The sequence below is a fragment of the Sapajus apella genome, unplaced genomic scaffold, assembly GCF_009761245.1.
Source record: "Sapajus apella isolate SASKATOON/1434 unplaced genomic scaffold, GSC_monkey_1.0 scaffold186, whole genome shotgun sequence".
In the NCBI taxonomy this organism is placed as follows: Eukaryota; Metazoa; Chordata; class Mammalia; order Primates; family Cebidae; genus Sapajus; species Sapajus apella.
This window is the reverse complement of record NW_022437126.1, coordinates 787404-814869: the sequence shown is the minus strand read 5'-3', so window position 1 is coordinate 814869 and position 27466 is coordinate 787404. Positions and strand designations below refer to the sequence as shown.

Below are 27466 nucleotides of genomic sequence, written 5' to 3'. Positions count from 1 at the left end.
TCTTCTATTGACCAATTTTTCCAATTCTCTAGCTTTTGCAATTTCTTTGCAATATCTGGCCAACTATTAGTAACAAAATGCAATTTTAACATTCCTTGTCCAGGGGGGCTTTATGGGCCTAATCAGTGTATTTTCTCATTTGTTCTCTTGCTCTGTCTAAAAATTTCATAGATCCTTCATCTTTTTCTTGTTGTACATCAAAAACTTTAGAAAGATTTTGAGGTCAGGGCACTGACTCCTCAGTTCCTTTAATTATCATTTCTCTTAAATCTTTCATGTTGTCCCAGTGGGCTGCAATATTATTATCCTGCTGCGGGTCCTGAGCTGGACATTTAGAGTCCGATGCCAGGCCATTTTGGCAGGAGAATTGCTTGAACTTGGCAGGTGGCGGTTTTCATGACCCAAGATCGTGCTGGGCATGGTGGCGCACACCTGTAACCCAGCTACTCAGGAGGCTGAGGCAGCAGAATCACTTGAACCTGGGAGGCAGAGGTTGCAAGTGAGCCAAGATCTCTCCGCTGCATTCCAGCCTGGGAGACAGAGTAAAAATCCATCTCAAAAAACAAAAACAAAATAAAAAAACAGAGAGGCAAGCTTTGAAAAGGAACTTTTTCTACTTTCTACAGAGGGGTAGTGAGAGAGGGTGAATTGAAATAACCATCACCTACTGAATATTTACTATAGGCCACGAATTATGCTAAATGCTTTGCAGACGTATTTTATTTAACACAACAATTTTTAGGAGGTAAGAATTACCCTTCCTATTTTGTAGATGAGGGAACTGGCTCAAAAATGGCAACTTGCCTTCGGTTTACAGCCAAGCAAGCTGGGAAACATTCCAGCAGTGGGAGCAGAGACCAGGGCTAGGGATGGAAGTGATGTCGCGGGAGTCCTACCAGGGGCAGGATGGGTCAAGAGCAACCCAGACTCCTCCAGGATGTGAGGGGATATCAGAGTGAGGACAAGGCAAGAATCCACCAACTGGAGAAGCTGAGAAATCTCCTGTCAGCTCAGAAGTCTCCTCCTCTGAGAGGTCTTCTTAGAGATCAGGGCCCTACCTAACACCTTAAGAATCCACGACACCCCTCCCCACCTTAGAAGAAGATATACACAAACAGGAATAATTCTTTTTTTTTTTTTTTCTTTTTTTGGAGACAGACTCTTGCTCTGTTGCCAGGCTGGAGTACAGTGGTGCTATCTCAGCCCACTGCAACCTCCGCCTCCTGGGTTCAAGTGATTCTCCTGCCTCAGCCTCCCAAGTAGCTGGGAGTACAAACGAGTGCCACCATGCCCAGCTAATTTTTTTTTTTTTTTTTTTTGAGATGGAGTCTTGCTCTGTTTCCCAGGCTGGAGTGCAGTGTCTCGATCTTGGCTCACTGTAACCTCTGCCTCCCAGGTTCAAATATTCTCCTGCCTCAGACTCCCCAGTAGCTGGGACTACAGGCGCATGCCACCACACCCAGCTAATTTTTTGTATTTTTAGTAGAGACAGGGTTTCACCATGCTGGCCAGGCTGGTCTCAATCTCTTGACCTCGTGATCTGCCCACCACAGACCCCCAAAGTGCTGGGATTACAGGCGTGAGCCACCGCACCCGACCCAACAGGAATAACTCTAAGAAGTTTGGGGACAGGAGATGAAGAACCTGTAAGAAGAGATAATGCTGTTTCTTCCATTGCTTTCTGTATCCTGGTATCCTTTCCCAGAATGCCTTTCCCCCTGTGACCACCAGGTGGACTCCTAATTTGCAAAACAAAAAGCAAAAAAAGCTGGCCAAGTGTGTTTTTGGTTTGTTTGCTTGTGTTGAGAGGAAGTCTCAGTCTGTTGCCCAGGCTGGAGTGCAGTGGCGCCATCTGGGCTCACTGCAACCTCCGATTCCCAGGTTCAAGCAATTTTCCTGCCTCCTGAGTAGCTGGGATTACAGACATGTGCCACCACACCCGGCTAATTTTTATGTTTTTAGTATGGACAGAGTATTGCCACGTTGGCCAGGCTGGTCCCGAACTACTGACCCCAGGTGATCCGCCCACCTCGGCCTCCCAAAGTGCTGGAATTACAGGCATGAGCCACCGTGCCCCACTATTCTGTCTTCTAACCCCATAGACTAGTTTGGCCTATTACCCACTTTACATAAATGGAATCACAGAGTATATGTTCCTTTGTGTCTGGCTTTTTTTTTTTTTTTTTTGGTAGAGTCAGGGTTTCGCCTTGTTGGCCAGGCTGCTCTGGAACTCCTGACCTCAGGTCATGTGCCAACCTCTGCCTCCCAAAACGCTGCGATTACAGGCATGAGCCACTGTGCCTGGCCTAAAAAAGCCTAGCTAAATTTATTAGGGGGCCACAACCCCTGATTTCCCAGCCCTCATACACACTCCTTTGTTTATTCAATACCTATTTATTTAGCAATAATGTGTTTTGGCTGAAGCAATATTCCAAGTGCTGTAAGCAACCAAGGAAAACAAGGCCCCTGTCATCAGAGCTCACATTCCAGTGGGGAGACAGAAGATAAATTCTCCCCCAGTGGACCTTGAGTTCTGTGAAGACACTGTTGTAGTCTCCAAGCCTAGTGCATGCAAAAGTACTTAATAAAGGTTGGCGTACTGAATGATTGAAGGATTGAAGAGCCAGTCTGGAGTTCTGAAAATTAAACCACAGCCAGGTGCAGTGGCTCACACCTATAATCCTAGCACTTTGGGAGGCCGAGGCGGACAGATCACCTGAGGTTGAGAGTACAAGATCGGCCTGACCAGCATGGAGAAACCCTGTCTACTAAAAATACAAAATTATCTGGATGTGGTGGCACATGCCTGTAATCCCAGCTACTCAGGAGGCTGAGGCAGGAGAATTGCTTGAACTTGGGAGGCGGAGGTTTCCATGACCCAAGATTGTGCCATTGCACTCCAGCCTGGGCAACAAAAGTGAAACTCAGTCTCAATTAAAAAAAAGAAAGAAAGATAAGAAAAGAAAAGAAAAAAATGGGAAAGGATAAATCCTGAGGAACGTATAAGATTGAGAGATGTCATGTATCCAGATCAAGACAAAGTTCTCTGGGGATTAGAGAATTTAGAAGCAGGTGCTCCCTGGATCCCAGAGGCACCTGGTGCTTGAACTTAATAAGATTTATAGGTGGCCAGGTGCAGTGGCTCACACCTGTAATCCCAGCACTTTGGGAGGCTTAAGCAGGCAGGTCACCTGAGGTCCAGAGTTGGAGAGCAGCCTGACCAACGTGGATAAAACTGGCCTCTACTAAAAATGCAAAAATATCTGGGTGTGGTGGCCCATGCCTGTAATCCCAGCTACTCCAGAGGACGAGGCAGGAGAATTGCTTGAACCTGGGAGACAGAGGCTGCAATGAGCCCAGATTACGCCATTGCACTCCAGCAGGGGAAACAAGAGCCAAATTTCGTCTCAAAAAAAAAAAGAAAGAAAAGAAAAGAAAAAGAAAGAAAGAAAAGGAGAAGAAAATGTGAAAGGATAAAACCTGACAAACATATATGATTGAGAGAGGTCATGTATCCAGATCAAGACAAAGTTCCCTGGGGATTAGATAGAGAATATAGAAGCAGGTCCTCCCTGAATCCCAGAGGTGCCCGGAGCTTGAACCTAGTAAGATTTTTAGGTGGCCAGGTGTGGTGGCTCACACGTGTAATCCCAGCACTTTGGGAGGCTGAGGAGGGCAGAACACCTGAGGTCAGGAGTTTGAGACCAGCCTGGCCAACATGGGGAAACCCCATCTCTACTAAAAATACAAAAATTAACCGGGCATAGTGGCGGGCACCTATAGTCCCAGCTACTCAGGAGGCTGAGGCAGGAGAATCACTTGAACCCAGGAGGGGGAGGTTGCAGTGAGCCGAGATCGCGCCATTGCACGCCAGCCTGACAAGAGTGAACCTCCGTCTCAGAAAAAAAAAAAAAAAAAAAAGAAAAAAAGAAGAAGAAGAAAAGAGAAAAAGCCAGACTTCCATCATGTATGTGATAATTACGTGTTTAAGTGCGTTCTTCTGGACTACCAGTCCGTAACTTTCAGCAGCCTATCGTGGACCCCTGAGACCAAACCCCAATGTATGCCTCACCCAATGCTAGGTTAGGAGGGAAAGAGGAAACTCAGTTCTCAATCCCCAAAACAGGTGAGACCAAAGTCAACTCGAAGAAGCTTTAATAGCAGGAGGTGGGACTAGCCTCCTGGCCCAGGAGAGAGTGGCAGTGGCCACGCTCAACTGTGGCAGCAGAAAAATCGCACATCGTTCAGTGCAGTGTCATCGCTGGGGCCTCTAGGCCCCTCGATCTTGGTCTGCAGGCCGCACACACCCTTGGGGCAAGGGGAACTCCAGTTTCCAAAGTCTCCCCAGTTCAGTCCAGGCCCCTGAAGTTCCTCGCCGTCTGAACAGCGGAAGCGCACGTTGTTCGCTGCTGTGTCGTCACCGTAGGGGAGAGGTGCCTCCACGCGAAACGAGAAAGCCACCAGGTAGCCGCCGCCCGGACACCACAGCGGCTCACTCCACTCACCCCACCTGCAAGGGAAAGGGAGATGTGCTGGCTCTGCGGGCGCCCCCATTCACCAAACCCTTGAGACTTTCCAAGTCAAGTGCTTTCTACATGACCTGGTGGGCTGGCTCCTAGCTCCCTGACCTCCGCCGAGAAGTGGAGGAGAGGTCTTCCATCCACCCCCAGCCCAGGTCTATATTGGACTATACTGCCCCGTAGCTCTGGAGGAGCCAACCTGCCTGTCGTGACAGAATATGTCAGAGAGGGTAAAGGACATACCATCACCCCGGGGGATCCTTGATCCCTGTGCCCCACCTTCCAGACTTGGACTCTATTGCGTGCGCGTTTCCTAGGACGTTCCCGCACGCACAGTGCAGCCTGATCCCATTCAATGCAGTGTCGTCGCCAGGACCACCTTGGGGAGGCTCCACCTGGGTATCGAGGAGAGGAGCAAGGACGAGTCATGGAATTGCCATCCTTGGCTGGGTAGTCCCAAGTATCTCTGCCCTCTCCAGGACCTAGGCCTGAGCTCCAACCTTGAGCGAGAACCCGCTGGCGAAGAATCCTTGAGGACACATCTCAGGCCAGGCCCAGTCGCCCCAGGGACCTCCGTTGGTCACTTCTATGACCGCCGTGTAGCCGTTCTGCTCATCTGCCTGTGCACACGTGAAACACGTCGCCTGCAGAAGCAGCAGTAGCAGCAGCAGCAATAGCAGTTTGGCTCTGGCACCCAGCTCCATCCTGCAGCCTCTGTGAATCAGGCTTCCTAAGCAGATTTATATCAGTTTGGCCCTTGCAAGGGCTCCGATTGCAGAACAGACTCTCAGATTAAGTGAAACGCAAAACTAATCCACTCCCGGAACCCAGCAGATTCGATTTCCTGCTCCCAGAGGCAAAGGTTCCCAGAGCTAGTGAAGAAGGGGCAGTGAGACAGGGTGAATTGAAATAACCATCACCTACTGAACCTTTACTATAGGCTATGAATTATGCTTAGCGCTTTGTAGACGTATTTTATTTAACCCTCATAACAATTTTAGGAGGTGAGAATTACTCTTCTTATTTTGTAGATGAGGGAAATGGCAAGCGATTTGCCTTAGGTTTACAGCCAAGAAAGCTGGGAAATATTCCAGGAGTGGGATCGGAGACCAGGGCTAGGGATGGAAGTGATCTCACAGGAGTCCCACCAGGGCAGGATGGGTCAAGAGCAACCCAGAGACCTCCAGGATGTGAGGGGATATCAGAGTGAGGACAGGGCAAGAATCCACCAACTGGAGAAGCTGAGAAATCTCCTGTCAGCTCAAAGTCTCCTCTGAGAGGTCTTCTTAGAGATCTGGGCCCTACATAACACCTTAAGAATCCAGAACACCCCTCCCCACCTTAGAACCTTAAAAGAAGATATATACAAATAGGAATTTTTTTTTTTTTTACTAGTTTTTTTTTTTTTTTTTAAGATAGGGTTTCACCATGATGGCCAGGCTGGTCTTGAACTCCTGACCTCAGGTGATCCTCCCACCTTGACCTCCCAAAGTGCTATGATTACAGGCATGAGTCACCTTGCCCAGCCAGAATTGTTTCTTTCTTTCTATCTCTCTCCTTCCTTCCTTCCTTTTTCTTTCTTTCTCTTTCTCCTTTCTTTCTTTTCTTTCTTTCTCTTTGAGATGGAGTCTTGCTCTGTCACCAGGAATACAGTGGTGTGATCTCAACTCACTGCAACCTCTGCCTCCCAGGTTCAAGTGATTCTTCTGGCTTAGCCTCCCAAGTAGTTGGGACTACAGCCACATGCCACCACACCCGGCTAACTTTTTGTATTTTTAGTAGAGAGAGGGTTTCACCATGTTGGGCAGGATGGTCTCAGTGTCTTGACCTCGTGATCAGCCTGCCTCGGCCTCCCAAAGTGCTGGAATTACAGGCATGAGGCACTGGGCCTGGCCTAACAAATAATTCTAAAAAGTTTGGGGACAGGAAACTAAGAACCCCTAAGAAGATAATGCTCTTTCTTCCATTACTTTTTGTATCCTGGTATCCTTTCCCTGAATGCCTTTCCCCTTGTGACCACCGGGTGGACTCCTAATTTGCAAAACAAAAAGCAAAAAAGCCTGGCTAAGTATGGTTTCGGTTTTTTTTTTTTTTTTTTTTTTTTTTTGTTGTTGTTGTTGTTGTTGTTGTTGTTGTTGTTCATTTGTTTAGAGGGAGTTTTTGCTCTTGTTGCCCAGGCTGGAGTGGCGCCATCTTGGCTCACCGCAACCTCTGCCTCCCGGGTTAAAGTGATTCTCCTCCTCAGCCTCCTGAGTAGCTGGGATTACAGGCATGTGCCACCATGACCAGCTAATTTTGTATTTTTTTTTTGTAGAGATGGGGTTTCTGCATGTTGGTCAGCCTGGTCTTGAACTCCTGACCTCAGGTGATCCGCCCACCTCAGCCTCCTAAAGTGCTGGAATTACAGGCATGAGCCACGGAGCCTGACCGGTTTGTTTTGAGATGAAGTCTCTGTCACCCAGACTGGAGTTGCAGTAACCCCATCTCGGGTCACTGCAACCTCCACCTCCCAGGTTCAAGTGATTCTCCTGCCTCAACCTCCTGAGTAGCTGGGATTACAGACATGCACCACAACACCCGGCTAGTTTTTATATTTTTAGTAGAGACAGGGTTTCGTCTTGATGGCCAGACTGCTCTCGAACTCCTGATCCCAGGTGATCCGCCCACCTCAGCCTCCCAAAGTGCTGGAATTACAGGTGTGAGCCACTGTGTCTGGCCTAAAAAAGCCTGGCTGAATGTGTTAGGGGGCCACAACCCCTGATTTACCTGCCCTCATACAGACTCCTTTGTTTATTCAATACCTATTTATTTAGCAATAATGTGTTTTGGCTTAAGCAATATTCCAAGTGCTGTAAGCAGCCAAGAAAAACAAGGCCACCGTCATCAGAGCTCACATTCCAGTGGGAGAGACAGAGGATCAAGTCTCCCCCAGTGGACCTTGAGCTCTGTGAAGGCACTTTTGTATTCTCGAAGCCCAGTACCTGCGGAAGTACTTAATAAAAGTTGGTGCAATTAACGATTGAAGAGCCAGTCTGGAGTTTTGAAAATTAAACCACAAAAATGTAAAAGGATAAAGCCTGATGTATGCATATGAGCGAGAGAGGTCATGTATCCAGATCAAGACAAAGTCCCCTGGGGATAAGATAGAGAATTTTGAAGTGGGTGTTCTCTGGATCCCAGAGGCACCCGGTGCTTGAACTTAAGATTTACAGGTGGCCGGGCGCCTGTAATCCCAGTACTTTGGCAGGCCGAGGCGGGTGGATCACCTGAGTTCAGGAGTTCAAAACCAGCCTGGCCAACATGATGAAGCCCCGTCTCTACTAAAAATACAAAAACTAGCAGGTGTGGTGGTGCATGACTGTAATCCCAGCTACTCGGGAGGCTAAGGCAGAATTGCTTGAACCTGGAAGCAACGGTTGCAGTGAGCTGAGATCACCACCACTGTACTCCAGGCTGGGCAACAAGAGTGAAATTCCGTTTCAAAAAAAAAGATTTATAGGGCAATTGTGGTCAGCTTTTCCATTTAGCGTTTTCTCATACGTTAACATTTAATCCTCACATGAGGCCTGCAAACTACCTATTATCATCCTCAATTTACAGTGGAGGGAACTCAAGCCCAGAGTGAATTCAGGGCCCATGCCACTGCTCAGCAGGGGAGCTGTTCTGACCCTGCCTCTCCTCCCAATACTTAGAGTGCCTGTTACTATAATTGGCCCTACAGGGAAGGGAAATGCACAGATCTGTCACTGCCGTCGAATCCCCCAAATTCCCTTCATTCGGTTCCTGGCACCCAGAGTAGCTGCCCTTTGGGGCGAAGGGCATTGGAGAAGGGGGCCTTAGCGGGTTAATTATTAACCCTTTGCTCCTCACGGCACCGTGGACTTCTCTTCCCTCCTGGAGGCGGAGGGACACGGACAAGCTAGGGGTTGGTGAGGGGGCGGCGGCGCCAGCCGCAGCCATGGGGGTGGCGGTGCGGCCCACGGCCCCGCGGCGCTGGTTCCGCCTCTCAATTCCTCTCGTTATTTTCGCGCTGCTGCTGCTTTATCTCAGTGCTCGGAGCCTCGGTGAGCTGCCCCTTCCCTCACCTGCTCCGGGAGGAACCCCGGGGTCCAGGCCCTCACGACTCATGCCCCTGTCTCCAGCCCTCACCACTCCGCTTCTCCTCTGCCAGGCGCCCGCTCGGGCTGCGGACTCGGGGCACAGGCCTGCGTTCCAGGGGGAACGGCGCCCTTCCAGGTACGCTCCGCGCAGAGCCGGGCGCGGGCGCTCCAGAAGGGACCCGAACAGGGGGGCGTGTAGCCAGAATGAGGGTACGGTGAAGGGCTGGTCCGACCCCAGTCTCCCCTCTCCCGTCGGAAGCTGAGCGCACAGGAGGAGGGACACCGGCTAAACCTACGGAACAACGTCTTCGAGGCGGAATCGGCTCCCACTCTTCCCATCGTGTCTCCCCACCAGGTCCGGCAGGAGTCGGGACCCCTGGAGGCCCCGGAGAGGAAAGAGCCTCCGTGCCTGGGCCCTCGGGGGATGTTGGGCCGCATGATGAGGCCGTTCCACGCCAGTCTGAACCCTGAAGGGGATGTGGGGCTGTCGCCGTACCTGGCGGGATGGAGGGCACTCGTCGAGTGAGTGGCCTCCCGCCCCCCAGCCGGTCCCGGCCTCCTTGGCGGCTCCATCGCCCTCTTTCAACTGGTCTCGCCCACAGGTTCCTGACTCCCCTTGGCTCTGTCTTCGCCTTCGCCTCTAGGGAGGCCTTCACCACGGTGACGGCCCTGGAGGCTCGAGTGCACGGCCCGGACGCGGAGCACTACTTGTCGCTGGTGGCCATGGCGGCGTGGGAGCGGCGGGCGGGACTGCTGGAGCGGCCGGGGGAGGCCCCCCGGGACCCGGCCCGGAGCTCGGGCTCTCGCACGCTGCTCCTGCTGCACCGCGCGCTGCGCTGGTCCCAGCTTTGCCTCCACCGGGTGGCGACCGGCGCGCTGGGAGGCCCGGACGCCGGTGCGCAGTGCAGCGACGCCTACGGCGCGGCCCTGGGCCCGCACCACCCCTGGCTGGTCCGTCAAGCCGCCCGCCTCGCCTTCCTCGCCTTCCCGGGTCGCCGCCGCCTGCTGGAGCTGGCATGCCCGGGAACCACCGAGGCGGAGGCGCGCGCCGCGCTGGCCCGAGCTGCGGGCACCCTGGAGGATGTCTACAACCGCACCCAGGGCCTGCTGGCCGAGCGCAGCCTGCTCCAGCTGGCCTAGGGCGGTGGCTGCGGACACCGGCGGGTACGGACCGGACCGCCCGGGGTGGGGCCGCGCAGCCCGGGATCTGCCCCGCAGCCCGCGCCGCGGCCGCCTCCGAATCCCGCCTCTTCCGTGACGTCGCTGCGGTGAGGGGTGTCTGGGCAGGGAAGGGGATTGAGCTCACTATGTCCGCAGTCTCGGGAAGTTGGGAGGAGCTGTGAGGAATAAAAAGCATGATTTGGCAGCGTCGACTTAGGGCGTTTTGTGTGATGACGATTAGCGCTCAAGGGAAATAGAAAACGAACGTCAGAAGATGTGTCATCCCCGTTCCCGGCAGCCGAGAGACTCACCCTCCCCCGGCCTATCGCAACCACTCCCGGGGCTCTGGTTGCCAACCACGCGTTGAGTCTCCAGCCCAGACTTGTCCCTGAGCGTCAGCCCTCTGCAGCATACAGCAAGCATCCTGCACACTTCACAGATGCTGCAAATGCAACACGGGTCCCACCACCATCCCGCTAAGAACTGCGCCTCCTCCTGTGTTCCGTCTTTTTTCCCCCCCCCCCCCCCCCCCGAGACGGAGTTTCGCTCTTGTTACCCAGGCTGGAGTGCAATGGCGCGATCTCGGCTCACCGCAACCTCCGCCTCCTGGGTTCAGGCAATTCTCCTGCCTCAGCCTCCTGAGTAGCTGGGATTACAGGCACGCACCACCATGCCCAGCTAATTTTTTTTTTGTATTTTTAGTAGAGACGGGGTTTCACCATGTTGACCAGGATGGTCTCGATCTCTTGACCTCGTGATCCACCCGCCTCGGCCTCCCAAAGTGCTGGGATTACAGGCTTGAGCCACCGCGCCCGGCCTGTGTTCCGTCTTTGTGAATAAATGTCACCCTCGCCCTTCAGCCACCCCAGCACATGCGCGTCATGCCTCACACCAAGCAGGTGCTCAGCCCCATAATGCATGTTTATTAAACGACTCCATGGCCACTCCCACAACAATAGTGAACATGAAAGACCTTGCTGTTTCATACACTGATAACTCCCAAATCATAACTTCAATCCACTTTCTCCTGGACTCCAGAATCCTACATATTTAATTGTCTATTCGGTATTTCCACTTCGATGTCACCTAAGCATAGCAAATCCACCATGTCCAACACTAAGCTCCAATATGCCCTGCCCACGAAAATTCTCCCTTCAGAGTCTTTGCTAGCCCAGTGAATGGTACTTCTATTCTTCCAGGTCCTTAGACCAAAAACCTTGTCATCCTGACCCGTCTGTTTCTCCTTCATCACACCAACATCCAATCTGTGAAAAGCTGACCAATGCCCACTTTCTCCACTGCTAGTACCTTTGACTATGAAGAGAGAATATATCCTAGATTACTGCAATAGCCTTCTCATTGTTTCTCTGTCCATCCTTCCCCTCCCTGTAATATATTTTATTGTATTTTATTTTTTGTGTCCCCTCTTCCATCCCCATATATATATATTTTTTAAGATAGAATATTGCTGTGTCACCCAGGCTAGAATGCAGTGGTGCGATCTCAGTTCACTGCAACCTCCACCTCCTGCGTAGCTGGGATTACAGACACCCGCCACCATGCCTGGCTAATTTTTTGTATTTTTAGTAGAGACGGGGTTTTGCCATGATGGCCAGGCTAGTCTTGAACTCCTGACCTAGTGATCTGCCCACCTTGGCCTCCCAAAGTACTAGGATTACAGGTGTGAGCCACTGCACCTGGCAATGTATTTTATTTTATTTATTTATTTACTTACTTATCTTTAGATGGAGTTTCACTCTTGTCACTCAAGCTGGAGTGCAATGGTGTGATCTTCGCTCACTGCAACCTGCACCTCCCAGGATCAAGTGATTCTCCTGCCTCAGCATCCCGAATAGCTATTTCCCAGCACCTCACCAGCCCCTAGCCTGTCCGGAGAGAGAAGCCCTCAGTGCGCTGAGGCGCAAAGGATTAATAGTTAACCTACTAAGGTCCCCTTCCCCAGTGCCCTTCGCCCCAAAGGGCAGCTGCCCTGAGTGCAAGGAACTGGATGAAGGGAATTTGGGGGATTGGACAGCAGGGACAGATGGACTGTGCATTTCCCTTCCCTGTAGGGCCAGCTGTAGTAATAGGAACTCTGTATTGAGAAGAGAGGTAGGAGTCAGAACAGCTCCCCTACTGAGCAGTGGTGTGGGCCCCAAATTCACTCTGGGCTTGAGTTCCCTCCACTGTAAATTGAGGATAATAATAGGTACTTTGCAGGCCTCATGTGAGGATTAAATGATAATGTATGAGAAAACACTAACTAAATGGAAAAGCTGACCACAATTTCCCTACAAATCCTTTTTTTTTTTTTTTTTTAAACGAAGTTTCACTCTTGTTGCCCAGGCTGGGGCAGTGGCGCAATCTCAGCTCACTGCAACCGTTGCTTCCAGTTTCAAGACTTTTCCCTAAGCCTTTCCTCTAAAACGAGAAACAAGACAAAGATGTCTGCTTTTGCCAATCTATGCAACATTGTACTGGAGTAACTAGCCAAAGCAACTAGGCAAGATAATGAAATAAAAGGCAGCCAGATTGGAAAGTAAGAGGTAAAACTATCTATTTGCAGATGATATGATGGTTTATATAGAAAAACCCTAAAGGATATACAGACAAACTATTAGAACTAATAAATGGTTCAATGAAGTTGCAGGAAACAATATCAAAATCAAATTCAGCTATACTTCATTCATTTTTCTTTTTTTTTTGGAGATGGAGTTTTGCTCGAGTTGCCCAGGCTGGAGTGCAATGGCATGATCTTGGCTCACCACAATTTCCGCCTCCTGGATTCAAGCAATTCTTCTGCCTCAGCTTCCTGAGTAGCTGGGATTACAGGCATGTGCCACAATGCCCAGCTAATTTTGTATTTTTAGTAGAGACGGGGTTTCTCCACGTTGGTCAGACTGGTCTCGAACTCCCAACCTCAGGTGATTCACCCACCTCGGTATCCCAAAGTGTTGGGATTATAGGCATGAGCCACCACATTCGGCCAAAAATCAGTTATATTTCTATGTACTAGCAATGAACAATCCAAAAATGAAATTAAGAAGATAACATCACTTATAATAGCATAAAAAAGAATAAAATACTTGGGAACAAATTTAACCAAAGAAGTGCAAGACCTATACATTGAAAACTATAAAACACTGTTAAAAAGAAATTAAAGAAGATCTAAATAAATGGCTTTAACTACGATAATGCACAATAGCAAGTGTTGGTGAGGTTGTGGAACATTGGAACCCTCATACATGGCTTGTAGGAATGTAAAATAGTGCAGCTTCTGTGGAAAAGTTTGTCGGTTGCTCAAAATGTTAAACACATAGTTACCATGGAACCCATAAATTCCACTGCCAGCATGTACTCCTAAGTATGTAACTAAAAGAAATGAAAATATGGTGTGGTCACTTTAACCCAGAGACTCTCAGGTTTATTTTGTGGGCCCTTCGGACTGCAACTCCATAAGATCAGCACGGCGAAGGACACTGGGACGGCTTTTCTTGCAGACTTTTTTGTTTCGTGTGCTGCTGACCATGCTACCATCAAATGCTCACTGTCGCAAAAGGACCGTCTCCAAGCAATACTGAACTTTTTTTTCTTTTTTATATTTTATTTATATTTTTTATAATTCAGTCTCCGTAGAGACTGTCAAAAAATGCCAATGCCGACTATATTTCAAGTCGTCATGGCAGGGTATTGGGAAAAGTTTTCAATCAGCAATAATCGCGCCTCGGATAAACCTCATTGGCTACGATATTGCGACTGCGCAAAGCTTGAACTTTTCTTTTCCCTTCTGCCGTCAACCTCGGAGTAGCTTCGCTCCCAGAAGGCTTCAAAGCGCGACTAAAGAGCGTGACAGAGCGCTTTACGACAGTTGCTTTGAGGCAATACCGGAGGAGAAAGATGGCGGCCACCTTGCTAGCTGCTCGGGGAGTCGGGCCGGCACCGGCCTGGGGGCCGGAGGCCTTCACTCCGGACTGGGAAAGCCGAGAAGTCTCCACAGGGGTAAGGAAAGAGTCGGGGCTCATAAGATGTGCACAAGGCTTGACGCGATGAGAAGATAAAGCCTGAGTGAGGTTGAGAGATCTGGCAGGGGCGGAGGAAATGTGTAATGTGTTGTGCTCCAGGAATGGGGAGAGGCACCCCGAGGATGGTGGAGTAGTGTGGTACCTTCGTAGTGGGAGATGGCGGGTGGACTGAAATGGGGAATTCTGGAATCCTGCGAGGCCAGTGAAAACTCTGGGCTTAAGTCCGGGATGAGTGTTTTGGGATTTGAGGGTTGGTATTCTGGTATTCTGCGGGGCGCTGAGACCCCTTTAAGACTTGAAAATGGTTCAGCGGCGCACAGATTTTGTATTTTGGGAACTAGGTAGAGAGATCATTGAGGTTTGTGTATGCTAGAGAATGTGGAAAGACTCATTCCTTTTTCCCTTTTCCCAGACCACTATCATGGCAGTGCAGTTTGATGGGGGCGTGGTTCTGGGGGCGGACTCCAGAACAACCACTGGGTGAGCTCACGACAGATTTGTGAAAGGTCTTCCCGTCTTCCTTTTCCGCCCACCCTAATCCTCCACAGACCACTGTGGGAAGAGAGGTTTCTTCTCTCCCTGGAGATAAAGATTTGTCCCAGCTTTTATTACTTTCAGTTCCTCTCACTCTTTAGTGGAATCCTTAGAAAAGTCTGTTCTTCAGCCTGCTTCAGTTTGGATGAGAATAGGCAATACTGGAGGCCAGGCACAGTGGCTCACGCCTGTAATCCCAGCAGTTTGGGAGGCCGAGGCGGGTGGATCACCTGAGGTCAGGAGTTCGAGACCAGCCTAGCCAACATGGTGAAACCCTGTCTCTACTAAAAAATACAAAAATTAGCCGGGCGTAGCACACACGCCTGCAGTCCCATCTACTTGGGACTGCTAAGGCAAGATAATTGCTTGAACCCAGGAGGCAGAGGCTGCAGTGAGCAGAGATTGCATCACTGCACTCCAGCCTGGGTGACAGAGCAAGACTCCATCTCAAATAAAGAAAAAAGAGGCCGGGCGCAGTGGATCACGAGGTCAAGAGATCAAGACCATCCTGGCCAACATGGTGAAACCTAGTCTGTACTAAAAATACAAAAATTAACTGGGCGTGGTGGCATGCACCTGTAGTCCTAAATACTCAGGAGGCTGAGGAAAGAGAAAAAGAGAATCGCTTGAACCCAGGAGGCAGAGGTTGCAGTGAGCCAAGATCACGCCATTGCACTCCAGCCTGGTGACAGAGCAAGACTCTGTCTCCAAAAAACAAGAAAAGAAAAAAAGGCAATACTGGACATCCTATCCCTGAGCCCTAAGAGAGTGGGTGGTGATGGGATTGGGGTGAAAGACAGGTGGGCTCCTTTCCTCACCCTTCTGCCCTCTTGCAGGTCCTACATTGCCAATCGAGTGACTGACAAGCTGACTCCTATTCACGACCGCATTTTCTGCTGTCGCTCGGGCTCAGCAGCTGATACACAGGCAGTAGCTGATGCTGTCACTTACCAGCTCGGTTTCCACAGGTGCCTGTGGGCAGGGGAAGAGCAAGTATCTGAAGGGAGTTGGAAGCTGAGGAGCTAAATGGCCTGACTCCCAGGTCCTGAAACTTTCTCTCTGACTTCCCTGACCCTCTAGCATTGAACTGAATGAGCCTCCACTGGTACACACAGCGGCCAGCCTGTTTAAGGAGATGTGTTACCGATACCGGGAAGACTTGATGGCAGGAATCATCATCGCAGGCTGGGATCCTCAAGAAGGAGGGCAGGTCAGATCCCCACCCCCAACCAGAGCACACTTGAGCCAGGCCTTTTATCCTCTCCCAGACATTTTCTTTTTTCTTTCCAGTCTCTGCCTCACTTATACTTAGTATTAATGCTTCTCAGACCAGTAGCACAATGGACAGATGAATGTACATGTGTTGGAGGGAGGATACGACTGGTGACTCTTCTCCGTCTGTCTGGCAGGTGTACTCAGTGCCTATGGGAGGTATGATGGTAAGGCAGTCCTTTGCCATTGGAGGCTCTGGGAGCTCCTACATCTACGGCTATGTTGATGCTACATACCGGGAAGGCATGACCAAGGAAGAGTGTCTACAATTCACTGCCAATGGTAAGAGCTTGAGTTTCCGGGTCTATGAGCTTTAACCCCAACAACCCAAGGCAGGCCAACATTCCTCATTACTTGCAGTAATCCCAGCATCTGACTCTGAACCCAGCTTACTCCTTTTATCCACAGCTCTCGCTTTGGCCATGGAGCGGGATGGCTCCAGTGGAGGAGTGATCCGCCTGGCAGCCATTGCAGAGTCAGGGGTAGAGCGGCAAGTACTTTTGGGAGACCAGATACCCAAATTCACCATTGCCACTTTACCACCCCCCTGAGTCCTGGGATTCTAGTATGCAATAAAAGATAACCCCGTACTGATGCAAAATTTAATAAAGTCTGTCAAAGAGAATCTTTGTAGTTTGGGGTTCTTTTTTTGACTTCAAGCCTGAATTTGTCTAGCCCATTCCTATTTATATAAATCACTGAACTCAGAGCAAGTTGCAGAGGAGATGAAAGGAGTTTATGAATGCTTTATTCCTCAGTAAGCTTTTACGTGGGTGGTTTTCTTTTTTTTTTTTTTTTTTTTTTTGAGATGGAGCCTTGCTCTGTTGTCAGGCTGGAGTGCAGTGGTGTGATCAGCTCATTGCAACCTCCACCTCCCGAGTTCAAGCAATTCTCCTGCCTTAGCCTCCTCAGTAGCTGGGACTACAGATACGTGCCACCATGCCCAGCTAATTTTTGTATTTTTTTTTTTTAGTAGAGCTGGAGTTTTACCATGTTGGTCAGGATGGTCTCGATCTCTTGACCTCCTGATCTGCCTGCCTCGGCCTCCCAAAGTGCTGGGATTACAGGTGTGAGCCACTGCGCCCAGCCACATGGGAGGTTTTCAAACCTCTTCTCCAAACCACCTTCCCCCCAGTTTCCTTTCCCCCAACATATCTAGGTCCTTGAACCACTGGATTGTGGTGGTATGGGGGCTACTGGCAACACCCCCTCCCTGTTCAAGCCCAAGGTAGAACTCAGAATTCTTACTAAAACTGGAGTCCCCTTCCCTCAGCCTACTTTCTACCAGTCATCATGGGTGACTACTGCCCCTAAGGCCAAAAAGACTCTCCTTCAGCCCAGCCCCATGGTCCCCTCTCTCCACACTTAACCTCTGTCACCTCGCCTATGGTCAGCAGTAGCACTGTGACATCCTTGGCTTTTGGGAGAAAAGTGGGGCTTGTCTGCAAATGGAATTTAAGATGAATGTTGACTGGGAGAACACAGCCACTGGAGTTCTTTTGGCCAGCTCTGGAAGCCACCATTCCCATGGTGGGGTGTATGATCAGCCCTTTGGATAGGAGGCTAAAAATGGACTCTGGCCCCTCTGAACCTGTCCCCACTCAACCCAGGGACCTAAAGGAGCTTGATAGCTGGGACTACAGGTGTGCATCACCTCACCTCAGGCTAATTTTATTATTTATTTATTTTTTAAATAGAGGCAGAGTCTTGCTGTCACCCAGGCTATAGTGTCTCTGTCATAGCTCACTATAACCTCAAACTCCTGGGCTTAAGCAATTCTCCTGCCTCAGCCTACCAATGTGCTATAATTACAGGCATGAGTCACTGTGATGAGACTTTTTTATTTTATTTTATTTTGTTTATTTATTTTTGAGATGGAGTCTTGCTCTGTCACCAGGCTAGAGTGCAGTGGCACAATCTCAGCTTACTACAACCTCTGCCTCCTGGGTTCAATCAAATCTCCTGCCTCAGCCTCCCGAGTAGCTGGGACTACAGGCACGTGCCACCACGCCTGGCTAATTTTTGTATTTTTAGTAGAGACAGGGTTTCATCATGTTGGCCAGGAGATGGTCTCAATCTCTTGAACTTGTGACCCACCCGCTTCAGCCTCCCAAAGTGCTGGGATTACAGGTGTGAGCTACTGCACCCGGCCTTTATTTTTTATTTTATTTTTTGAGACCAATTCTTGCTTTGTTGCCCAGGCTGGAGTGGACTGGCAAGGTCTCTGCTCACTGCAACCTCCGCCTCCTGGGTTCAAGCAATTCTCCTGCCTCAGCCTCCCGTGTAGCTGGGATTACAGGCACATGCCACCACACCTGGCTAATTTTTGTATTTTTAGTAGCGACGGGGTTTTACCATGTTGTCCAAGCGAGTCTCAAACTCCTGACCTCAAGTGATCTGCCTGCCTGGGCCTCACAAAGTGCTGGGATTACAGGCATGAGCCACCACACCCAGCCTAAAATCATTTTTTAGAGCAGTTTTAGGTTCACGGCAAAATTGAGTAGAAAATACAGAGATTTCCCATATGCCCCTCTCCCCACATGGGTGGCCTCTCTCACTCAACTTTCTGCACCATAGATGAGAATTTGTTGGAACTGGTAAACCTACGCTGACACATCATTCCCTGATTTCCACATGGCTACTCATCGTTCAGCTCTCAGCTCAAATGTCACCTCATCAGAAAGGCCTTTTCTGACCACCTGAAACTAAAGAAACCACCCCCATCCCTCTCTCTCATGCCCTGTTTCATTTTTTTCACAGCAGCACGTATCATTGTCTTGTCTTGTGTTCTGCTTATTTGTTTACCTATGTATGATTGTCTACCTCCCTCTACTAGAAAGCTCAGTGAGAGGAGAGAGTTCTTTTTGTTTTGTTTTGGTTTTCTTCATCACAAAGAGAGAATTCTTTATTCCTTTTTTTTTTTTTGAGACAGAGTCTCGTTCTGTCACCCAGGCTGGAGTGCAGTGGCTTGATGTCGGCTCACTGCAACCTCCACTTTCTGAGTTCAAGCAATTCCCCTACCTCAGCCTCCTGAGTAGCTGGGACTACAGGCACATGCCACCATATCCAGCTAGTTTTTGATATTTTTAGTAGAGACAGGGTTTCACCGTGTTAGCTAGAATGGTCTCAATTTCCTGACCTCGTGATCCACCCACCTCGGCCTCCCAAAATGCTGGGATTACAGATGTGAACCACCATGCCTGGCCTATAGAGAGGAGAGAATTCTTTCTTCCCAGTTCATTGATATATCCTCCACGCCTGGTAGGGGTAGACACTCAGTATTTACTGAATAAATAACGCTTCCTCCTCCCATCTGCCATCCTACAGACTGCTTTCACCACACTCAACTCCGAAGCTTGACATCAGCCAATTCTTATTCCTGTTTATCACACCTGGGCACTGCGTTAGATCAGCTGTGTCATATTCATCATTCCTGCGTCTCCCACCATAAGCAACACTTCCCACCTCAACCCCATAACCCAGCCCTGCAGCCTTGGCCCCGTCTACTCCCCCTGCACACACACACACACACACACACACACACACACACACACACATACCACTTAGCAACTATGAACATATTTAATAAGAAGGTTAGAAAGGACTTGAGGAAGTGGAGATTGGGGTCGCTGAGCAGTCTGGGGAAGGAAGCTTGCTCAGCCTTCCTGGAGGCTCAGCTCCTCGTTGTCCCCTTCAGATGGTGGAGTCATTGGCTGATGCCATGTCATGCAGCTGGTGGCGGAAGGAGAGTCGGGCTTTCCTGCTGAAGTAGGCACCAGGCCCTGGCGAGGGTACCCCTCCCTCAGCCATGATGGGGGCGATAGCTGGGCTGGGGTCTGGAGGGGTAGCAGGACCCATGCCTATAAGATTGGAGGAGGAAGAAGGAAGTTGTAGGTCAGGATTCCTTCTCCCTCACCCCTCACCCAGGGTTGAGGAGAGAAGAAGCGAGGGAAGACACCTGGGGCCTGGGGGCAGTGAGGAGCACTGGTGGCAGCAGTAGGGAGAGGGAGAGGGGCTGGTGCAAAGTAAGCAGGGCTGGCTCACATGAATGTCATCTGTGCATTGCATAGGATCCCCTGACTCAGAAGGTCCACCATGTCACCATCTCAAAATTTTGAAATTCTTTTTTTTTGAGATGGAATTTTGCTCTTGTTGCTCAAGCTGGAGTGCAGTGGCGCAATCTTGGCTCACTGCAACCTCTGCCTCCCAGGTTCAAGTGATTCTCCTGCCTCAGCCTCCTGAGTAGCTGGGATTACAGGTGCACACCACCAAGACCCCCTAATTTTTTTGTATTTTTAGTAGAAATGGGGTTTCATCATGTTAGCCAGGCTGGTCCCAAACTCCTGACCTCATTGATCCACCTGCCTTGCCCTCCCAAAGCGCTGGGATTACAGGCCTGAGCCACCGCACCTGGCCGAAATTCTTAAATCTTTAACAAGCACTGGGCCCTACAAAGTATTTAGCCAGTCTTGTGAGACTTCAGTGATCCAATTCCCACCCAGGGAGACAGATGATCGTTTTCCCTTTGGTTGTTTGAGCATTTCTCTTTCCCAGCAATGCAGTTGTCTGTCTGTCTGCTTGACAGCCCCCATTTTCCTTCAGTCCACCCCATACCTGCTTCTCTTTCAGTCCCTCGCTGTCTCCGGCACCCGCACCATGGGAAACACCATGCCCCCTTCAGACCCATCTCAACAGTGGAGGCGATCAGAGCTGGGAATGGCCAGAGCGGGGAAAGGGGTGTGGTTTCCAAGCACCCCCACCATGGGCAAAACTACCACTTAGCCTCAACCGCCTGGTGATTATAAGGCGCCAAGGATAGAAGAGGGGAGAGGAGGGAGGAAGAAAGGAGTGGGGGCATACTCCCACCAAACACCTATTTTTATGCTCCATTAATTTGGGGGTCCTCTCTGATTCCCATGGAGAAGCAGGAGGTGGTTGCGAGAGGTGGCACGACAGGGACGGACGCAGAGGTGCTATGACAGATGCAGTAAAATTTCACTGCCGCAGTGCCCGACAACTTGGTGCCAGGTTGGACACTGCTGGGGATTCGTTTGTATTTTAGAATGAGAATTGAAGTGCCTAAGATGTAAACTTTTAAAGAATACACTGTTTTTAGAATGAGAAACTTTATTATCCAGGGAAATGTTATGTTCTCATTAAAGGGTCTGACAGTTCCTGTCCCCTGTTATGAAGATGGTTGTAATTGATTAATTATGCTGTCAGGTAAATTCTAGGGACTTTTACATGTTATCTCTTTTCACTTAATCATGTCAAAGATCTTTGGAGGTAAGTCCCTCACTGGTTAGGCAAGTCTATCCTGGTTTTACAAATGAGGAACGGGAGGCATTGAGAGGTAAGGTAATTTGTCCAAGGTCACACAGGCAGTTATTAGCAGAATAGAAACCATGCCCACCTTGAAATCCTCACCTTGAGTCCATCTGACCCCAGAATCTACTCTTTAATTTTTTATTTTTTTTATTTTTTTTGAGACAGAGTCTCACTTTGTCGCCAGGCACCAGGCTGGAGTGCAGTGGCACAATCTCAGCTCACTGCAACCTCCGCCTCCCGGGTTCAAGCAATTCTCATGCCTCAGCCTCCCAAGTAGCTGGAACTACAGGCACATGCCACCACACCCAGCTAATTTTTGTATTTTTAGTAGAGACAGGGTTTCACTACCTTGGCCAGGATGGTCTCGATCTCTTCACCTCGTGATCCACCCGCCTCGGCCTCCCAAAGTGCTGGGATTACAGGCTTGAGCCACCAAGCCCAGCTTTTCTTTTGAGACGGAGTTGCCCAGGCTGGAGTGCAGTGGTGCAATCTCATCTCGCTGCAACCTCAGCCTCCTGGGCTCAATTGATTCTCCTGCCTCAGCTTCCTGAGTAGCTAGGATTATAGGCACCTGCCACCATGCCCAGCCATATTTTCTATTTTTAGTAGAGATGGGATTTCACCATATTGGCCAGGCTGGTCTCGAACTCCTAACCTCAAGTGATCCGCCCACCTCAGCCTCCCAAAGTGCCGGGATTACAGGCATCAGCCACACACCCAGCCCAGAATCTACTCTTTTAACCACCACACTGAGCTTCTGAAGCATGCTCCCAAGTATCGATGCCCTCAGCCAGCTTGGGGTGGCCAGAGCTGAGGTTGGAAACCTCTAGTCCAGAGCACCCTAGCCAAGGACTCTGAGTGCCCTTAAGTAAAGCTGTGCAAATGCTGTTTAATCATTCCCCAAGGGTACCACAATGTGGGAAATGTCAGGTTGCACGGTTGATTACACAGTACTGCCTGAGTTAGACAGAAATCTTTTTATTTCAATGAACTTTATTGAAGCAAAATGTATATACAATTTAATGCAGACTCATAGAACATACAGTTCTATGAGTATTATCAAATGTATGCTCCCATGCAATCACCACTCCTATCAAAATATAGGACATTCTCATCATCCAGGAATATTCCCTCACGTGTCCCCTTACAGGCAATCTTTTCTCTACACCCTGCCACAGGCAACTACTGATCTGATTTCCATCACTATAGATTGTTTTTCCCTGTTTTAGAAGTTTATGACCAAGTGTGGGGTGGCTCATGCCTGTAATCCCAGCACTTTGAGAGGCCAAGGAGGGCGGATCATCTGAGGTCAGGAGTTTGAGACCGGACTGGCCAACATGGTGAAACCCCATCTCTACTAAAAATACAAAAAATTAGCCAGGTGTGGTGGCGGGCATTTGTAATCTCAGCTACTTGGGAGGCTGAGGCAGGAGAATTGCTTGAACCTGAGAGGCGAAGGTTGCAGTGAGCCCAGATCATGCCGTTGCACTCCAGCCTGGGCAACAAGAGGGAGACTCAAAAAAAAAAAAAAAGTTTATATAGGTTAGGCACTGTGGCTCACACCTGTAATCCCAGCACTTTGGAAGGCCAAGGTAGGAGGTTACTTTGAGTCCAAGAGTTCAAGATCAGCCTGTACAACGTGGTGAGACCTTGTCCTACAAAAAATTTAAAAATTAGCTGGGCATGGTGGTATGTGTCTGCAGTCTCAGCTACTTGGGAGGCTGAGGCAGGATGATTGTTTCAGCCCGGGGAAATCTAGAGTGGAACAACCATTTCGAAAAAATCGCTTGGCAGTTTCTTGTAAGTTAAACATACACTTATATGATAGAACAACTCCACTCCCTACTTACCCCAGATAAATGAAAACTATCCACACACAGACTTAGAGGAATGTTTGCAGGAGCTTCATTTTTATTTGTTTATTTATTTGAGACGCTCTGTCACTCAGGCTGGAGTGCAGTGGTGCAATCTCGGCTCACTGCAACCTCCGCCTCCTGGGTTCATGCGATTCTCCTGCCTCAGCCTCCCAAGTAGGTGGGACTACAGGCGTGCGCCACCACGCCCAGCTAATTTTTGTATTTTTTAAGTAGAGACGGGGTTTCACTATGTTGGCCAGGCTGGTCTTGAACTCCTGACCTTGTGATCCGCCTGCTTTGGCTCCCAAAGTGCTGGGATTACAGCTGTGAGCCACCCCAGCCTGCAGGAGCTTTATTAACGGACAAAACTAGAAACCCATATGTCTATCAAAAGAAGAGACAAATAAATCTGCTTTTTAAAAAAGATTGAAATACTCGAAGAGATTTTGTTTCCCCCTAGACTGCCAATTCCAGCGAAGCAAGCTCCGTAACCATCTTACTACCTTACTCTCAGTGTCCGGCACGGAGTAAGCACGCAATAAATGTTTGGTGAATGAATGAAAGAATGTCCGCTCTCATACACTAACGGGTTTATAGCCACCGGCCCTCGGGCCTTTTACGCCCTCATTCCTTCCAGGTACAAATGCTATCCGGGCTAGGCCGAAGGTGGCACGCAGCGGGCCCGGGAGTGGGGCACCCACCGGCAGCTCCCGCAGCGGAGGCGCGTCCCCCGGGACCCAAACAGCGTTCGCGGCTGGAGGGTCCCGGGACTGGCACGGAGCGGAGGGATGCGCGCAGAGCGGTTCCTGGGAGGAGGCGACCGGGCACGCTGGGACTGACAGCGCGGGACGCCCCGACGCCGGGCAGCACTTGCCGGCCGCACCGAGGGGACCTTGCAGGCCCGCAGGGCACAGAGCAGCCCCAGAGCTCCCGGCGGCGCGCGGGGTGGCGGGGGCGGGACAGGACAGACGAGAATCCCGCGGAGGTGAGGCCGGGGGCCGTCCCGCCCCCAAGGGCAGGCCCTGAGTCCCGGCCCCGCCCCGGCCCGCTGGGGCGTGGGCTCCGGCTGCTACTCCGCTCTGCTCTCTTGGCTTCGGGAACCCGCGCGGGCGCAGGCTCCGACTGCCAGGGTGAGGGGGCCGTGAAGGGGCGCGCGGGGATGCCAGGCCCAGGAAATCGTGGGGGGAGGGAACAGGCTCGGGCTACGGGGCCTCCACACTCAGCTGCACACTCAGATTTCAGGGTTGCTCCCCGCCCTCGGCGGGGATCGTGTAACTTCCTCATTCCCGCCTGGACCCCCTGCCCGGCCCCCCTGGCCTGGCGTGAGCCCGGCAGCCCCGCGCTCTCTGGACCACCCGGGGCTGCTTCCCGGCACAGCTGCTGTGCAGCCCCAGGTCGGAGCCTTCCGGGCCTGGCTGGGTGTTCCCCGGGGCTCTGGTTACGGGATGGGGCGGGGGCTAGGGACTGGGACTGGGATTACGGAAGAGGGATTAAGGTAGGGGATGGGGCCCAGAAGGGGGTCGGTGGGGCGTTGCAAACTGGCCGGGCGTCGTCAGAGGGGCGGTCAGGAGTCCATGGGGGGAAGGGGAGGACCTGCAAGAGAGGGAGGGCTGCAAGAGTTAGGATGCGGGGGGCGGGTTCTGCAGGGCACCTTGCCTCCCTGAGGATTCCCCATATTCCTAGGATGACGGCGACCCCTGAGAGCCTCTTCCCCACTGGGGGCGACCTGGACTCCAGCCAGCTCCAGATGGAGTCCGATGAGGTGAACACTCTGAGAGAGGGAGAGGACCCAGGTACACAGGGAATATGGATGGCCTGCAGGGAGGAGAGGCGGGTCGGGGCCCGGGGGCTGGGGCCTACTGGGGTCTGCCCTCCTTGACTTCCTTTCCTCCCAGCCGACCGGATGCACCCGTTTCTGGCCATCTATGATCTTCAGCCTCTGAAAGTGCACCCCTTGGTGTTCGCAACTGGGGTCCCTGTCACAGCCCAGGTGGTGGGCACTGAAAGATATACCAGCGGATCCAAGGTGGCTAGACTGGCCCCAGGGAGGGGGAAAGGGAGGGCGGGTCAGGGTGGATCCAAGGTGGCTGGGCTGGCCCTAGGGAGGCCGGAAAGGGAAGGCTGGCCAGAGTAGGGAGGCAGGGACCCATGCAGGGAACATCCATTCAGTTTGTCACACCCCTAGGTGGGAACCTGTACTCTGTATTCTGTCCGCTTGACTCACGGCGACTTTACCTGGACAACCAAGAAGAAGTTCCGTCATTTTCAGGAGCTGCATCGGGACCTCCTGAGACATAAAGTCTTGATGAGTCTGCTCCCTCTGGCTCGGTGAGGGGGACCAAACTGCTTCCTGTGGAGGGCAGGTGCCCCCCACCCTCCTTTCTGTGTCTGCCCTCCTCCCCTGCCCCCGGGCCACAGCCTTTCCTCCCTGCAGTGGCTCTGGCCACTGGGCCACCTCTCCTGACCCCAGTTACCAGGAAACTTTTCCTGCTCAGCTTTCCTTGTCCATGGTTCTGTGCCAGCATCTCAGCTGGGCTGGATGCCCAAAATGTCCTTGGCAGCCTCACCCTTTTCTAGTCTCCATTCCCAGGATAGGGAGCCTTCCTTTTGCCAGCCTCTAGGCCTTTTTGTTTTTGACAAGGTGTCCTTCTGTCACCCAGGCTATAATTCAGTGGTATGATCTTGGCTCATTGCAACTTCCTGGGCTCAAGCGATCCTCCCACCTCAGCCTCCCGAGTCGCTGAGACCACAGCCACCACACCCAGCTAATTTTTGCATATTTTGTAGAAATGGGTTCTACTATGTTGCCCAGGCTAGTCTCAAATTCCTGAGCTCAAGTGATCCACCCACCTTGGCCTCCCCAAGCGCTGGGATTACAGGCATGAGCCACTGCCCCCGGCCACCTCCAGGCCTCTTCTTTTCCTCCAGGCCCCTGTCTCCAGTGTTTTCAAGAACCGGAGCACCCAGCCTTCCAGCTCATACCTGACCCTCATCTATCCTTTCCACAGTTTTGCCGTTGCCTATTCTCCAGGCCGAGAGGCAGCCAACAGAGAGATGCCCTCTCTACCCCGAGCAGGTCCTGAGGGCTCCACCAGACATGCAGCCAGCAAACAGGTGGGACCAGACACCAGGTCCTCCGGGAAGGCATCGGAGGTGCAAATGGCTCTGGTCCCATCTGTCTCTCTCTCTCTCTCTCTCTCATCCCCACTTCAGAAATACCTGGAGAATTACCTCAACCGCCTCTTGACCATGTCTTTCTATCGCAACTACCATGCCCTGGTAAGGTCCAGGGACTGATTTTAGATGTGGAGCAGGATAATCAGACCTGCAGTGGGAGAGAGCCAGGGACCCCAAGGTCTGAGGGGCTGACTGCCAGGTGTCTCCTCTGGGCTTTTGTTTTCCTCTACAGACAGAGTTCCTGGAAGTCAGTCAGCTGTCCTTTATCCCAGACCTGGGCTGCAAAGGACTGTGAGTGTCTGGCACCCTTCACCCAGCTATCCATAGACATCACTGTTAATTTCTCCCTGTCTGAGAATGGGGCAGGCCGTGCAAGGTGGGCTGGCGGTCTAGAGTCCTCATCTGCTAACTCTTCCTGATTGTCCCACAGGGAGGGGATGATCCGGAAGCGCTCAGGTGGCCACCGAGTTCCTGGCCTCACCTGCTGTGGCCGAGACCAAGTTTGTTATCGCTGGTCCAAGAGGTATGGGCTGTGGCCGAGCAGCTGGGCAGTAGGTAGTGGTGAGGAAGGAATTTGCAAGGGCAGAGAGGAACACAGGGAGCCCTTCCGCTCTAGGTGGCTGGTGGTGAAGGATTCCTTCCTGCTGTACATGTGCCTCGAGACGGGCGCCATCTCATTTGTTCAGCTCTTCGACCCTGGCTTTGAGGTGCAGGTGGGGAAACGGAGCACAGAGGCACGGTACGGCGTACGGATTGATACCTCCCACAGGTAAGGCCTCCCTGGTGTAAGAGACAGCTGGTGAGTGGTGAGCCAGCCCACAGCCCTGCCTGGACTTGAGTAAGAGATACCATAGGAGGCAGGGCGTGGTGGCTCACGCCTATAATCCCAGCACTTTGGCAGGCCGAGGCAGGCGAATTACAAGGTCACGAGTTCAAGACCAGCCTGGCCAATATGGTGAAACCCTGTCTTTACTAAAATACAAAAAATTAGCCGGGTGTGGTAGTGCACGCCTGTAGTCCCAGCTACTCAGGAGGCTGAGGCAAGGGAATCACCTGAACCCAAGAGGCAGAGGTTGCAGTGAGCCGAGATCGAGCAGCCACTACACTCCAGCCTGGGACACAGCGAGACTCTGTCTCAAAAAAAAAAAAAAAAAAAAGAGACCACAGGAGAGAGGAAGGGTTTTCCACCTCCCTGGATCCGGAAATAGTTTTGAATCAGGGAACTGGTCCAGCCAGATGCTTGGGACTGCTCCTAGCATCTGGGCCCAGAGAAAGGGGGTTGGTAGAAGCCTGGGAAAGGAACTGCTGACATAAAGAAAATTCCATTTGTTCATTTGTTCATTCTACAAACCTAAGTGCCTGGTACAATACTAGTTGCTGATACAATACTAGGATCCAAGCCGGGCGCGGTGGCTCAAGCCTGTAATCCCAGCACTTTGGGAGGCCGAGGCGGGTGGATCACGAGGTCAAGAGATCGAGACCATCCTGGTCAACAC

At 51.2% G+C, this 27466-nt stretch overlaps 4 protein-coding genes and 1 non-coding gene across 15 annotated transcripts in view; 3 read left to right on the top strand and 2 right to left on the bottom strand.

Moving 5' to 3' along the window:
* Nucleotides 1-4138: 4138 nt before the first annotated feature.
* Nucleotides 4139-9260, bottom strand: VMO1 (vitelline membrane outer layer 1 homolog). Of its 3 annotated transcripts, none has more exons than XM_032268726.1 (4): nt 9117-9260; nt 5021-5164; nt 4800-4915; nt 4139-4510 (listed from the first exon to the last, which is right to left on the bottom strand). In XM_032268726.1, exons 2-4 carry the CDS (start codon nt 5060-5062, stop codon nt 4213-4215), a joined length of 456 nt encoding a protein of 151 aa, XP_032124617.1. In that variant the 5' UTR covers nt 5063-5164; nt 9117-9260; the 3' UTR covers nt 4139-4212. The 3 variants fall into 3 exon arrangements, with proteins under 3 accessions (XP_032124617.1, XP_032124618.1, XP_032124616.1); XM_032268727.1 differs by having other exon boundaries at nt 5021-5140; XM_032268725.1 differs by lacking the exon at nt 9117-9260 and having other exon boundaries at nt 5021-5901.
* GLTPD2 (glycolipid transfer protein domain containing 2) lies at nt 8030-9986 on the top strand. Of its 2 annotated transcripts, none has more exons than XM_032268724.1 (4): nt 8030-8584; nt 8692-8756; nt 8976-9142; nt 9265-9986. In XM_032268724.1, the coding sequence occupies exons 1-4, from the start codon at nt 8479-8481 to the stop codon at nt 9758-9760; spliced, it is 834 nt and encodes a 277-aa protein (XP_032124615.1). In that variant the 5' UTR covers nt 8030-8478; the 3' UTR covers nt 9761-9986. The 2 variants fall into 2 exon arrangements, with proteins under 2 accessions (XP_032124615.1, XP_032124614.1); XM_032268723.1 differs by having other exon boundaries at nt 9223-9986.
* A 3422-nt stretch (nt 9987-13408) lies between these two features.
* On the bottom strand, nt 13409-13549 carry LOC116543363. Its single transcript, XR_004265552.1, has one exon. It is a non-coding gene; the product is annotated as a U4 spliceosomal RNA (small nuclear RNA).
* Nucleotides 13550-13631: 82 nt separating this feature from the next.
* PSMB6 (proteasome 20S subunit beta 6) lies at nt 13632-16234 on the top strand. Of its 2 annotated transcripts, none has more exons than XM_032268801.1 (6): nt 13632-13780; nt 14216-14283; nt 15174-15305; nt 15418-15547; nt 15747-15891; nt 16018-16234. In XM_032268801.1, the coding sequence occupies exons 1-6, from the start codon at nt 13679-13681 to the stop codon at nt 16158-16160; spliced, it is 720 nt and encodes a 239-aa protein (XP_032124692.1). In that variant the 5' UTR covers nt 13632-13678; the 3' UTR covers nt 16161-16234. The 2 variants fall into 2 exon arrangements, with proteins under 2 accessions (XP_032124692.1, XP_032124693.1); XM_032268802.1 differs by having other exon boundaries at nt 15998-16062.
* A 7572-nt stretch (nt 16235-23806) lies between these two features.
* Nucleotides 23807-27466, top strand: part of PLD2 (phospholipase D2) — a 16499-nt gene continuing 12839 nt past the window's right edge. The window contains exons 1-9 of one of the 7 annotated variants that reach the window (XM_032268794.1): nt 23807-23923; nt 24477-24586; nt 24689-24819; nt 24979-25121; nt 25802-25907; nt 26007-26072; nt 26203-26261; nt 26401-26493; nt 26587-26739. In XM_032268794.1, the coding sequence (XP_032124685.1) occupies nt 24478-24586; nt 24689-24819; nt 24979-25121; nt 25802-25907; nt 26007-26072; nt 26203-26261; nt 26401-26493; nt 26587-26739 (860 nt within the window). In that variant the 5' untranslated portion in view covers nt 23807-23923; nt 24477. Of the gene's footprint in view, nt 23924-24043; nt 24289-24458; nt 24587-24688; nt 24820-24978; nt 25122-25801; nt 25908-26006; nt 26073-26202; nt 26262-26400; nt 26494-26586; nt 26740-27466 lie in introns of those variants that run through there. The other 6 variants (XM_032268795.1, XM_032268798.1, XM_032268796.1 and 3 more) reach the window with 6 other exon arrangements.